Source organism: Syngnathus floridae, chromosome 13, assembly GCF_059516105.1.
Source record: "Syngnathus floridae isolate MCC-2025c chromosome 13, RoL_Sflo_1.0, whole genome shotgun sequence".
In the NCBI taxonomy this organism is placed as follows: Eukaryota; Metazoa; Chordata; class Actinopteri; order Syngnathiformes; family Syngnathidae; genus Syngnathus; species Syngnathus floridae.
In genome coordinates, this window is record NC_142425.1 from 13,882,157 (window position 1) to 13,896,278 (window position 14,122).

Here is a 14,122-nt window from a genome sequence, read left to right on the forward strand (position 1 = left end):
CTCACATGGCCGCTGCGTGCGTGGTTTTCGGGAAGAGGGAGGTTATTTGTCAGGAAGCCGTAGCGATATTCTACTGTCTCGAGCTCTTCGAAATTGACAAAATAACCTCCGAAAGAAATCAAGTGCCGTGGGCCCTGGAAGGTTTTGCTGATATTATGTCGTCGAGTTCCCGATGAGTGAATTTCAAAAGCTTTAGACGCAGTTAAGTACCTTTTTTTAAAGTTGGTCGGAGCGTCAGATGTTTTAAACGAAACCCAAGTATCCTGCCAGCTGTCTGGCTAAAGCTTGTTGGTAAGTGACAGCATTACGTAGCGTTTAATTCGGAAAAAGATGTCATTGTCCGTCATGTCACGATCGCGGAGACTGCTGCCATTTCCGCTTGTTTGTTACACTTACTGTTACGAGGCTACTTAGCGAATAGGCTTAGCTATTCCGAGCCAAGCTCGGGTTGTTGAAATGCTAACATTTCATGTTCTTGTGTCAGCTTTCACGATGCCCGAACAGGAAGGAAGATGAGGCCAGGCCTGGCCTGTTGGTGTTGAGGGCTATCACAATGTTATTACGCGATCATCCACATACGCGATAACAACAGGATCTTAACGTTCAAATCAAACCCATTCGATGCCCTGATGACTAAACCAGTAGTTAACCGCGGTATTAACATATTGTACTCAAAAAATGGGCACCCATTTCAGTAAACGCTCAGTTGTGAAGCGCTAAAAAAACAACAATCATCTATGCTATGGTAACTGGGATGGTCGGGTTATCTATGTGCGCATTGGCTGGACACTGAAGCGACAGGATCAATACTGTTCAGTACAGTATTCTATTTCTAACAAATGTTCTACTTCAGAGTGCACAGTAATTGTCAAATTCTTTTTCCGGTTCAAGAGGGCTCTCTTCCATTAAAAAAACAACAACTGCTGAACAAGAAACCAATATTAAGAGCAAGAACTCATTTTGTACACCCCCACTCACAATTTAAAGCACTTAGCACTTAGTCCTGCATATAATTCCAAATTATTCAGCCAACTAGTGTTGTCATATAGCGCATGTTACATTTTTAAAACTACAGTCGACCTCTGCAAAACAAATGTTGGATTTATCCGTTGTTTTACAAAGTAGAAAAAGTGCATTAGTTATTTTGACTCAACACAACTTCATGAAGGACTACAGAAATAAGATCACATTTACTGTTGGGAAGGAGAAATTCCAAACATTTTGAATAAAAAAATGTGTGAATCATTCACCCATCGATCATCTTTCCACGAAAGCTTACCATTACAGAAGATGACTTCTTAACTTGTCGTGAAAGAATTTGATGATTTTAGGTTCTGTGGATGAAGCCATTGACATATACATTGTGGTTTTCCTTTGGTCATTTAATGACTATTATCATGTGCTTATTCAGTCTGAATGCCACTTCATGGGATGATGGAGTTGAGCAGGCTACTGTGTGTAAAAATGAGGACGACCAACAGCAGCAGGGCTCAACTCACCTCTTCTCCTTCATCCACTTGGGGCTTGGAAGTCCATTTCTACTTACCAGATGTGCATCAGCTAGAGGTCTTCAGAGGTTGCTACACTGCAGAGGATCTCTGTGTGGAGGCTGCGAAGAAATGCTGTAAGAGACTAGCCGGCAAAAACAATGACACGTTTTAGCCCGACATTTTAGCATTTATTAACTAGACTCAATGTGCCTGATATTGTCATCTGCTTATTGCTTTTATTATTTTTCCACTTAATGACTCAAGGCAGAAATTTCCCTTACCACAATAGCCTTCATTTGGTTGGCCACAAATCACAGGAAGTGTCTCTTTAGAAGCTGTAGAAAGTCTTTCAAAAGCATTAGTGAGTCAACAGGTGGGGGGACCTCATGTTAGCGCTCTGGTTGCGGGGGTGACGGACAAAACAAACGGTATGATTTTGATTGTTTTCCTTGTTTCTTTCCCTTTCGTCAGCAATTTCTCCATTGTGCCACAATCTGTTTGCCCTGTACAATGATGTGACCGGCACGTGGTGCCCGCCTAACTATGAATTCAAGATCACAGATGAGACCAACATTAGGTTACACTATCGCATGAGGTAAGATTGCATTGCATTTGAGAGAAAGATTTGCTTTGTAGGATGGATGGTAATCCGCCTGGCCTGACCTGTAATAATGTCAGGAATGAGTTGAGCCAGGGCGACCAAATGCACCTTGAACCAGGATTCATTGAAGGGAAAGGGAGTTGGAAGGGAGGCAGGCTGGTTAGTTTTGGGGAACCCAAGACACAGACAGGAGAAAGACTCACAGCCAGCAAACAGACAGACAAACAGAAAGAGGCCACTTGGACAAGGATAAAATTCTGACCGTCAGCCTCCAGACAGACCGGGCGTGGGAAAACCAGACGACAGGAACAGGACCACCGGACAGGGACGGACCACGACAGTAGACACCGACAAGGAGGAACACACGGGCGGGCAGGGTTTAAATACACAAGGTAACAAGTGGGAGCAGGTGACAGACATGACCAGAACGAAGGGGTGTGGCTGAGGGAAGTCACCGGCCGAGCGTGCTCGGGCACGCCACGTGACAAATAACTCTTGTTGCAAGTATTTTCTCATGGAAGTGGAAATGTGGAAATGGAATCAAACATGTCGTCATAAAAACTTTCAACTAAAGAGCGTTAATAGAAACATCCCAATATGTCACACGGGTGGATCAAAATCATTATTCTTAATATTAAAACATTCTCCTTGAATGTTGATCATAGGTTGTTTGATGACGTGCAAACGTTTAATAATACAGATCAACCTTTTGCCACTTGATATGGACCTTGCCAACATTGATGATATAAGTGGATATGAATATCAAGAGAAACAAGCTAATTCAGGCTGATTCTAAACGAGTTATCCAATAAATATTTCTCACTAAACTGTTTTGCCCTTATTTACTGTCGCACTCAGGTTCTTTTTCCGCAATTGGCACGGCACCAATGAAGGTGAATCTCCAGTTTGGAGACACTGCATCAGTAGACTTAGAGGAGGCCTGGGCCAGCAGAGAACCCCTGAAGGAGCGCCACTCCTGGATGCTGCCTCTCTTGATTACCTTTTTTTCCAGGTACGGATTTCGTGTGCATGCATGTTCTGTGGGCTCTATTTGGACATTTTTATATATTTCATGTTTGTTTTCCAGGGCCAGCATGATTTTCAATCAGGTATGGTGCTCCTTCGGACGTGCCTGTCTGAGGCAGAGGAACATGAGATGGAAAATGAGTGTCTGGGAATGGCTGTGCTGGCGATTACCCACCATGCCATGAGCATGGATATGCCTCTGTCTACTGCTTCTCAAGCATTCAAGTAAGATGCCCAGGCACATCTTCCTGATAGTCGTAGCCGTGTAAGATGTTCCCAATATTTTTTTGTCTTCAATCCTCCAGCTACAGACGTTTCATTCCAGAGGCGTTAGATGCAAGCATAAAACAGCGTAACATTTTGACCCGCATCCGCATCAACAATGTCTTCAAGAAATTCCTCAGTGAATTCAACCACCGAACAGTCAAGGGCAGCGACATCAGTCTGTACGACCTGAAGATCAAGTATCTGGCTACTCTGGAGGGGCTGACCAATGGCTTTGGCAGTGAGCTAATGGAGCCCATCTCGCTGAGTGTAACGCAAGAAGGAGACGTCAAGAATGGAGGAAGCTTTGGTCAGAATTGGACATTTTCTCCATTTGTACTTCTTGGCGGGACCGCATTTTTGTGACATGCTCAAATCATATATTTATTTTCTTAATTAGGTTACGTTGTTAGCACCTGAGATGAAATATGCCGTGATATTTTCGGCTTTTAGCGCTATTTCGATCACACTTTTCTGGCACGTCTAGGCTTTGAGTATTTTAAACTAGCTATATTTGTATGTGTGTGTTTACAGTGTACTACAACCAGATCCAGGAAAAGAGGCCAAATCAGAGCATGGACACTTGGCATGATGTACAAGTATGTGTGTCTGGTACCACAGGCATTTCCTGGAGGAAGAAGCCCCCAGTAAGTCGGACTGTGATCATTTGAAAAACAATATTCTTCATTTCAATAGCATGTATTTGCTGTGTTTTAAATGTGTCATTTGAAATTGCTTTTTGGACTGAACAAGAATTTGGTTAAAACGTCTACTGTCAAACAGCCTTGTCGCCTGAACACATTTGCAGAGTAAATAACACCAGCTATGTGTGTCTTCAAAATAGGTGCTGGGAATCAATAAAGAGAAAGGCAGGTCAAAGAAGAACAAGCTCAATGAAACTCTGAGAAAAAAAGAAGCTGATGAAGGCTGGGAACGATTCTGTGACTTCCATGAGATCATGCACACGGCTATCAAAGAGGCCACAGTCACAATTTACAGACAGGATCACAAGAAAATGGTGGGTGAGACAAACAGCAAGAGAGCATGACCATTGAGTTGGGGGTTCTGGAAAATCCCCATCAATTAATTGAACAAAAAAAAGAAATGGATACCCAGCTTTAATACATGCATTATACGTTTATGGTATCTATTTGATTCATGATATTGGAAGAACCTGGCCTGTGGTTGGCAATAAGCTAACATTTGACCACCCTTTGTTTCGTCAGGAGTTGCACATGGCATCTGGGTCTGAGGCTCTGTCTTTTGCAGCCCTTGTGGATGGGTACTTCAGGCTAACAGTGGATGCCCACCACTATCTGTGCAAAGAGGTGGCTCCCGCTTCAGTGGTGCACAACATCAACAATGGCTGCCACGGCCCCATTTGGTTTGTTTTTCCGCTTTCATCGGTGTCGTTTTCTTTCTACGCCGTTTGACCTCGTTTCTCAGCACATTGTACACTTTGTCATTTGAAGCTGCTAACCATTGAGTTGAGATCTTATTGTAAAGAACTATGACAGCACAGCACTTCTTACGCCCCCGTCTTAATTGACTGAGCACTATTGTTTGTTCCCCACACCAGTACGGAGTATGCCGTCCAAAAACTGCGTCAGGAGGGTAATGAGGAGGGCATGTACATTCTACGCTGGAGCTGCACTGACTACCAGTACATTATCATCACAGTGGTGTGCGATGAGGTAGAACATCACTGAATAGATCCTGATTTGGTGCAAGCTTTATTCAATTTAGCAAGAACAAAAGGGAATTTTTGGAAATAGAATGAAAGTTGCCAGTACTTGTTTTCCATAGACTCCTATTAAACGGACTTTCCTCCATTTAGATTGACCTCCAGGAATCCCGTCCTGTGAAACAGTACAAAAACTTCCAAATCGAAGTAACTCCAAATGGGTTCTGCCTTTACGGCACAGAAACGGCAAGGCCAACTCTGAGGGAGCTATTAGAGCACCTGGAGAGCCAGAGTCTTCGCTCTGACAATCTCCAGTTCCATCTGCTCCGTTGCTGCCCTCCTCAACCTCGAGGTAAGACCTTTAAAGAGAACGAGCAGCTTATTTGATTTTGTGACATAACATAGAATCAAACAACACTCGATCCCACTGTAAACGACTCTGGCAAAAGTTAATCATTGTCTCACTAGTCCATAAAACATTTTCTTGATTTTTTTTATTTTGTTTTTTTGTTGTAGTTGGCTGGCACTTTTCCATGGCAAATTTCAATCGAAGAGTTCATAATGCAAACAATAGACGCACGCACGCACTTGTAGTGTGCATGCATGTCTCAGATGTGTGCATATCCTCAAACACACACGTACGCACTCGTCCGTCCGTCCGTCTGTCTGTGTCAGAGAGGAAGAGAGTTGTAAATGTGGCTTACCGGAGATGCACTTTGGCTCATTTACTTCTGTGTCACAGGTTTTTCTGCGTACTGTGAAAAGATGAAATACAGGAAGTGGTTTGGTTTGGTTTTGTTTTGTTTCGTTTTGTTGTGTATTACTCAGATCGCTTGATGCTTCCATACCCAATCGGCCATTCTACAAACATATACATTGTATTTTAGGCGAGTGAACCTAAGTTGCCCCACTGCTTGTGTTGCAGAGATTTCCAACTTGCTGGTGGTCACTAATGATAGAGCACCAGTATCTCAGACACCAATGCAGGAATGCCAAGTCATTATCCATCGCATTCCTAAGGAAGAAATTGAACAGGTACACATACTTGCACTTGGTTCCTGCAAAAATGTCAAGTTCATCATTGTTCAAGGAAAAGAAAGAACGATATAATAATCATAGGTAGCAATTCTATGCATCCGTTATGTAAAAGTATGTCTTGGATACTGTCTTAGCAGTTGTCCAAACTTTTTTATTTTCGAAGCTCGAGCTAGTACCAGTAGCAACGTCTGCAAAAGCTGTGCTCTGTGTACACTATACGTACGTATAGGTTTCCGCTCAATGCTGTGGTTTCCCTTCCCTGCCGTGCACTAGGAGGAGCATCTTGGTCGCGGCACACGAACTAACATATTCTCCGGCATGCTGAGGGTAAAAAATGATGATGATGCAGGTTACGGATCCTTCCAAGAGTATAAGGTGGTGCTCAAAGTGCTGGGCTCAGGACACAGAGATATTTCCCTGGTAAGATTCCCGCTCACACTAACATTTCATGCATTTTCTTATGAGGGCCATGTGTCGCCATAAAATGTCATGTATGTACGTACACGTTCCAATTCAGTCATATTTGTCTGTCTGTCTGTTTGTTTGTTTGTTTGCAGGCCTTCTTTGAAACCGCAAGTATGATGCGGCAAGTCTCCCATAAGCACATTGTGCTCCTCTACGGAGTGTGTGTCCGCCACCTCGAAAGTAAGTGCATTGGATGAGCTGCGAGAATAAATGTGTGTGTTGTGTAAGAGCAGTCATTAGCAAACCTGTTTTTCTGTGTCAGATATCATCGTGGAAGAATTTGTGGAACTCGGGCCACTGGATTTGTTCATGAGGAGACAAAAGAACCCGCTTAGCACTGCTTGGAAGTTCCAGGTGGCCAAGCAGTTGGCCTCAGCTCTCAGCTATTTGGTAAAAAAGACACACACACGCACACACACACACATCTTTCTTTCCATCAAGGGGGAGAGCAAATATTTTCTTTGGCTCACCTTTTAAACAAGAACAGCTTCACACAGAGTTTTCATCTGAACATACAGGAGGACAAAAAGTTGGTCCATGGTTTCGTGTGCGCCAAGAACATTTTGCTAGCTCGAGGGGGTCTGGATGATGATGATGAAGGAGGGCCCTTTATCAAGCTCAGTGACTCAGGAATACCAATCACTGTCCTCACAAGAGAGGGTATGTCTGCTTTCCAAAGAATCAAAGCAAAATGCTTGTGTCGTACGTATCTATTTGGAAATGGCGAAGGCAAACGTAACCACTATGCTTTTCTGCAGAGTGCGTCCATCGCATACCCTGGATCGCACCCGAGTGTGTGAAGAGTGTGTCTTCCCTGAGTGTTGCAGCGGACAAGTGGGGCTTTGGGACCACCCTGTGGGAGATTTGCTATGATGGAGAAGAGCCACTTAAAGAAAAGAAACTCATAGAGGTCGTACACAATCCGATGGCCTGATTTCAAACGGATCAGTAATGTATTCTTTTTTGCTTTGAGCAGAAGGAGAGGTTTTATGAAACCAAGTGCCAGCTTGCAACCCCTGACTACAGAGAGTTAGCTGAACTGATGATCCACTGCATGAACTATGACCCAAAGAAGAGACCTTTCTTCAGGGCCATAGTCAGAGACATTGACAAACTGGAAGAAAAAAGTAAGACCGCACTCTCGAAGGGTATCAAACATTTCTGCTTAAATGTCACTCAGCAGGCAGTCAAGGTTACTTACTGTTTGGTTAGCTTGAGGGATTTCAGGCATCTTCTTTTTCTCCCACAGATCCATCGATCAAACCACAGCCTTCGACTGAAGTGGACCCAACTGTGTTTGAAAAGAGATTTCTGAGGAATTACAGAGATCTGGGACAGGTCATTGCAGTTTGATGATCTGGCAACATTATTTTAGGCCGAGTCCGATGAATAACCATTGGTACGTCACTTGATTTCTCTGTAGGGGCATTTTGGAAAAGTGGAGCTGTGTCGTTATGATCCCCGAGGAGATGGAACCGGCGAATTAGTGGCGGTGAAGTCGCTTAAGCCTGACAACGGACAACAGAAGGGCAACAATCTCTCCAGCGAAATTAATATACTGAAGGCTCTCTACCATGAAAACATTGTCAAGTACAAAGGCATTTGCCTGGAAGAGGGTCAGTGAACAATTCAATTGCCTCTTGACATTGGAAGCCATTTTGTGCCGCCATCTTCATTTGTGTGCAAGCAGGTGGTCTGGCCACCAAGTTGATCATGGAATTCCTTCCTCTGGGAAGTTTGAAAGATTACCTGCCCGGCAAAACAATCAGTCTCAGCACTCTGCTCAGCTACGCCACTCAAATATGCCGGGTAGGCACGATCGGCTCTCGTCTCCCTCCATCTTCTCGCTCATTCCTAAAGAAGTCATCGAAACCACCGCACGGGTTGAATGAGTATACAGCAGACTAATACACTCTTCCATTTTTAGGGAATGGACTATCTGGGATCTCAAAATTACATCCACCGTGACCTGGCCGCCCGAAACGTACTGGTGGAGAACGAGCGGACGGTGAAGATCGGCGACTTTGGCCTGACCAAAAGCATTAAGGACAATGAAGTCTATTACACAGTCAAGGATGACATTGACAGCCCGATCTACTGGTAAACAAGATGTGGCTTCATTCAGTTCATTTCAGTTTGCTCAGTTTGCAATCTCTCCTCAGGTACGCTCCAGAGTGCCTGACTCACTGCAAGTTCTACCTTGCCTCGGATGTTTGGTCTTTTGGGGTGACCATGTACGAGCTCATCACCTTCTGTGACCCCACCAAGGTCCCCATGCAGGTGCTCATAATCACTTACGTACTGCCGCCTCCCCTTGCGATATTGAAGCACTGTAATGATAAATTATGAGATGACAAAACTTTAAAAAAAACAGCTTATATAAGCTTGAAAAACACGCTTGTCTTCTCTGAATTGCACAAAGATGCCACAGGATGGCGCCAAGCATCTGCTCCTAGCCCCTGATTAGGGCAAATGTTGCAGCACATTGTATTTGATTCAAGAAAACAGGCTTGTCTTTTTGTAGCAGTTGATATTTTCTGATGAACTCTAAGTGAGTACTTTCTTTACCTTCTGCAGCTCTTCTCCAAGATGATTGGTTCATACCATGGTCAGATGATCATTGTTCGTTTGGTCCAAGTGCTGGAGGAGGGCAAGAGGTTACCACGACCTGATGGTTGCCCTGAACCTGTAAGACACTTGGAGTTTTGCCTCCCAATATTTGATATAGATTGTTGAAAACGCATTACCTCTTCATCATAATCATTTGTCATGATCCGCGATCATGGGCGCCCTCTTCTGACAGAAACGACGGTTGCAATAATTCGCCTCCAACGTATTTGCAATTGAACAATTTAGAAGTAATTTGCCAGCTTACTTCTGTTGATTGTCCCATTTTGTGGTTGTCGTGGCAGGTTTATGAGCTGATGCGCAAGTGCTGGGAGCACGCCCCCGAAAAGAGGATCACTTTCAAGCAGCTCATCGACGAGCTGAGCACCTTGCCGCAGCAGCTGGGCTCTCCCGAATGAAACTTAAGCCCGCATCAGCCCTTTGGTTGTACTCTGGACGCACTGCCACGCCATGCCACGCCACGCCACACCGCTTGCTACTAATCAATATGATGGAACCTCTGTAACATACCGTGTGCTCTACTCCCGTATGTGCCAATTGGCGGCGGCGGCGGCAGCTAAACAATCTCATCGCAAGACCCGAAGCATCCGAGCACCCTTGGTGGTTGGATGAATGCTTTTATTTTAGTTTAATCCTGAGTGTCACTCCTTTCTCGGAGGGAGTGCCCTGAGCCATGGAATCATGTGTGACACATTGGCTGGTGGAGCATTTCCAGTTCCGACCAGCCCTCATTTGCGTATGACAAAGGAAAAAAAGAAAAGAAAAAAGATCACCACTGATTTGTCCTTTCAAAAACGATGCACCAGAGCTGAGAATGTCGTCTTCAGCTGATTGATATCTCATTAATCCTACAGGCAGATTGGTCGCACGTCAGTATATTCTCCTTTGCTGATGTCACATTTGACAAAGTTATTTTTCCAGAAAATATATTAAAAAAAAAAAGAAAAAAAAGTATAGATGTTGCAAGACTGATAGTCGCACCTTACTATTTCGTTATTTTACAGGGCATTCTCAGTTCAAATGTATTTTAAACAATTGTTTTACATTTATGTCAATTTTCATTTTATCTGTACCATTTCACTCTATGTGAGGCTTTCAGCAAGGCTTTTACCATTTTAACGTGACAAAGAAAAAAAGGAAACATTCAAGTCCACATTTTAATTAGGGAATGTAAAAGACAATTCCTCTTGAAAGAAAAAGAAAAAAAGACAACAGTTTGACTCATGGTGGTTATAGCTTCCATAGTTAGACAATGGAAAAATAAATAAAATCACTGTCTTCTTTGTCTTTCCAAATGCAATGTAATGATTACATCTTGAAGATATATGCACCGTGTGTGTGTGTGTTTATGTGTATGTATATGTATGTATATATATATATATATATATATATATATATATATATATATATATATATATATATATATTAGGGAATGTATATATATATATACACACACACACACACATATACATACACACACACACACACACATATATATATATATATATATAGTATGTCCTGTATGTAACGTTGCAAATTTTCCTGAAAATATTCCATTCCCAGTAAAACAAAGCGATATAAAATGTAGCAAAATCTCTATGTCAGATCCCAAATGAATAAATAAAAGCCTTATGTTTACAAAGTGTGAATCACAGACATTCTATCCTTCATCGAAAGTATTGTAAGTATCACACAGGTAACTTTGTAGGGCAGGAGGCATACTGGTACCTTTGCCACACATCAACCAAAACAATACAGTGCAATTGCAGACATCAAAAAATGAATAGAAAAGCAATAGCACTTACTACCAATTTGAATTTGTTTCAAATTGTATGGCGGGCCTAATCAAAAGCTGTCGCTGTCCGCTCGCTTCCCACCTGTGCCAATTGACAACATACAAGAGTGGAGTCAAAACATTGCGAGAAAAGGCTGAGCGATAACTTACAGATAGCTGGCGAGCAGCGTCGAGGCAGCACATTCCGGCCTCCTGACTCAGCAGTTGACAGGCTTAATCAGTAGTCCACCCACATGCATGACACAAAATGGCCAATACAGTACATAAACATGGAAGTGGATGATGTCATGCTTGCAAGTATATTCATGGGCCACAGTACACTAAGCATGATAGAATAAGAATAATAGAATGGTGTCATGGAAGAGCATATACTTTTAGCCTAAAAAAAAGGTTAATCTCATCTGCTATTGCTTTGCAGTGTTGCTAAGGCGACGCGAGTACGGCACTACACGAGTTGAAAAAGAAAAAAAAAATTGCAAGAGTATATTGATGAGTAGTAGGGTAACACTGAAAAGAACAAATAGAAATAATTGCATGAAACAAAGAAAACTAAATGTATATTACATTTTTTTTTACAAGAATAGTCATTAAATTCAGTAAATATGGTCAGAATCGCTGCTATAAAGTTACAATTTTGCAAGAATAAATGCAAGACAATTAATATTGCTATAAACAGAATTGTGTGAACACAAGATCCCACTTGGCAATATTAAAATCACTTCTTAAATGACTAGTCCTTTGTAAGCTTATTATAATGTTGACTAATGGAATAAATAATCGTACTACATTCAACATTTTGCAGCAGATAGTTATTGCCATAGCAAGCAGTAATAGTAAAGCAGCAAGCCCTCATCAACTCAAGTTGAACATGGAGAAACATTTGCCAGACAGAAAGAAATAAGATTCACGCTCTTATGAGCTTCTATAAAAGAAGGTTATTGAAAGGTGAGCAACAAAACCCCACCCACCCACCCACCGTGCCCCTCTTATTGCAGCAACATTGTATTTACCGCTAGCAAACATTACACTGAAAGAGAGAGAGAGACAACTACGTACTACTTGACTACATTGGATCCTTTTTCAAATGCAATGCTTTCTACCTCTTTGATCACAAAGATATGCACACAATGGTTGAAAGCAAACGTGCTGGATTACAGATTCATTGACATTTGGATTAAATAGTCCGCAAATCCAATGGGAAAAAGCAAACGCTATACTGTAGCAGTCAATACACTAAAGATATATACGTACATTTCTGGAACAGGCCTCACAAGTGACACACAAAGCCCCTGCTTGAAAAAGAATGGTCGCATGGACTTGAAATCATTTGAACTTGGTCAACTTTGACCTTGTTTAACATGGCTCGACTTTCTTGGAAAAATCAGTCAAAGCCTCCCCAACATATACCAGTCCAGTAGAAAACAAAAAACAAACCAGGATAAATCGATAGGTTTTTTGGGGGGGTTTGTACAATTCCATGGAAAAAAAAAAAGCAGAAATACTTTTTTTTTTTTTGCAGGGAGTACAAAAACATTATTTCAAATATACAGCTTAGTGGATTGGAAAACAATATATTTACAGGTTTTCGTAGTTTGTACATTGTGCTCACAACAGAGCGGGTAAACATACGGAATGTGTATCTTAAGTACACTAGACGTACGAGTCACACTTCATGGTGAGAAACTCTTACATGTCAAAGGGGCTTTTTCTTTGGGTCCATGCCCTATCTCCTGATGTTCTCCCAGTGTTGAGAGTAGAAAATGGCTGACACTTCCTATGGATACAGCTTAGGCACACGCATGAACAGTACACACATGCATAGAGGCACATCAAACAGCAGTAGAAGGGGGGGGGGGAAAAAAGATGTCAAAGCCCTGGTCAGATTTGAAAAAAAGAAATGGAATCAAACCGTTTAAAATCAGATATAGGTCACGGATCGGAATTGAGCAGGGTGATCAAATGCAGCTTGGACCAGCTTGGTTTAGTGAGGGAAAAGCTAGTTGGAAGGGAGGATGCAGCCAGGAGCTACACCAACAGAAGCGGCAAACTAACAGAACTTCCTAACAAAACAACCGACAGACCGACCGGCAGGGTTGGCTAACAGAAACCAAACCGACCGACCGACCGACCGACAAAGACGAGAGACAAGAAGACACCAAGACATCAACGACTCGACCGGGAGTGAGTGCCACGCAGACACGACTTAAATACAAGACAGGTAACGAGAGAGAGGCAGGTGACTGTAATTAGTACATTGATTGGGAGTAGACACAGGAAGGGAGGGGCGAGTACACCGATGCGGACAGAAACCATGACAACCTACATAGAAGAAAACGAGTCATGACAATATAGTAGGTCATATATGGACCCGTTTGTTAGCACTTCCACACATACATGAACACACGGTTGCAGTTGGGCGTCCACAAATTCCCCTTTTGGCAGATGTTTAGGGGAAGGTACATTCCATCCATTGCTGAAAAAGTCACCTTTTTGGATTGCCCAGGTCAAAGTGGTAAGACTATGACATATTTGATTACAAATCTTGATGTTGAAGTTGTATTTAGACAAAAGTAGTGCTTTGCCACCAGATTGTAGCATTTGTAGGCAATTATTGGGGTTTCCAGGTTACCCACGGTGCGTAATAAAGTGGCTTGCGCAGCGCCATATGTCATCACGCGGCACAAGAAGGCACACTTAGTTCCCCAACTTACCGTTTTGAGTTGATTGTTTGACATGAATAGATTTGAAGTTGAATAGGACCACAGTGTTTGTGATAGGCAACAAAAGTGAGGACCCAGATCAAAAGATGGGCTGCTCCCTCTAGAGCCTCTTCCTCTTGAAATAATCCGCATACTGCCCCCCAAGGCCTTGAGAGTGCTGCCCGATGTAGCCGCCATCCGATGACGTCACTTCCTGCACCGCCAACTGGGGGTACTCCCTCTTGTGGCCCCGTGTCTGATTCTGAAAAAGAGGTGTCAAGTGTTTTTACTTTTGCAACAAAAGTTGGGGACTGCTGCTGCCCTGCAGGATGGCCGGATGGATGATCAAACTGAATGGTGACATCTCTTAAAGAGAGGAAGCTTCCGTTCTGAACAGTAGCACAAAAAAAAGCATGACAAAAATAGCTTGGC

At 42.8% G+C, this 14,122-nt stretch overlaps 2 protein-coding genes and 1 long non-coding RNA gene across 4 annotated transcripts in view; 1 reads left to right on the forward strand and 2 right to left on the reverse strand.

Annotated features, from left to right (window-relative positions):
- Window positions 1-10,838, forward strand: jak1 (Janus kinase 1). Its single transcript, XM_088393176.1, has 25 exons — window positions 1-291; window positions 1,412-1,624; window positions 1,962-2,085; window positions 2,950-3,103; window positions 3,179-3,342; window positions 3,423-3,691; window positions 3,916-4,028; window positions 4,226-4,399; window positions 4,608-4,765; window positions 4,961-5,075; window positions 5,219-5,417; window positions 5,991-6,100; window positions 6,377-6,523; window positions 6,661-6,748; window positions 6,831-6,958; window positions 7,087-7,228; window positions 7,327-7,478; window positions 7,545-7,695; window positions 7,818-7,906; window positions 7,992-8,184; window positions 8,259-8,377; window positions 8,496-8,668; window positions 8,731-8,848; window positions 9,146-9,256; window positions 9,481-10,838. Exons 2-25 carry the CDS (start codon window positions 1,417-1,419, stop codon window positions 9,592-9,594), a joined length of 3,513 nt encoding a protein of 1,170 aa, XP_088249302.1. The 5' UTR covers window positions 1-291; window positions 1,412-1,416; the 3' UTR covers window positions 9,595-10,838.
- Window positions 5,096-6,774, reverse strand: LOC148389076 (uncharacterized). The gene is made up of 2 exons (XR_015861969.1): window positions 5,914-6,774; window positions 5,096-5,820 (listed from the first exon to the last, which is right to left on the reverse strand). It is a non-coding gene; the product is annotated as an uncharacterized LOC148389076 (long non-coding RNA).
- Window positions 9,813-14,122, reverse strand: part of raver2 (ribonucleoprotein, PTB-binding 2) — a 21,696-nt gene continuing 17,386 nt past the window's right edge. For both annotated transcript variants that reach the window (XM_088393179.1, XM_088393178.1), the window contains one exon: window positions 9,813-13,952. In XM_088393179.1, the coding sequence (XP_088249305.1) occupies window positions 13,812-13,952 (141 nt within the window). In that variant the 3' untranslated portion in view covers window positions 9,813-13,811. The remainder of the gene's footprint in view (window positions 13,953-14,122) is intronic.

Bases quoted from the DNA above. Each gene is read 5' to 3' on its own strand.
- jak1 (XM_088393176.1), top strand. From the start codon at position 1,417: ATGCCACTTCATGGGATGATGGAGTTGAGCAGGCTACTGTGTGTAAAA. The intron at 3,692-3,915 runs GTCAGAATTGGA...GTGTGTTTACAG, and splicing joins CAAGAATGGAGGAAGCTTTG to TGTACTACAACCAGATCCAG. The intron at 9,257-9,480 runs GTAAGACACTTG...TTGTCGTGGCAG, and splicing joins CTGATGGTTGCCCTGAACCT to GTTTATGAGCTGATGCGCAA.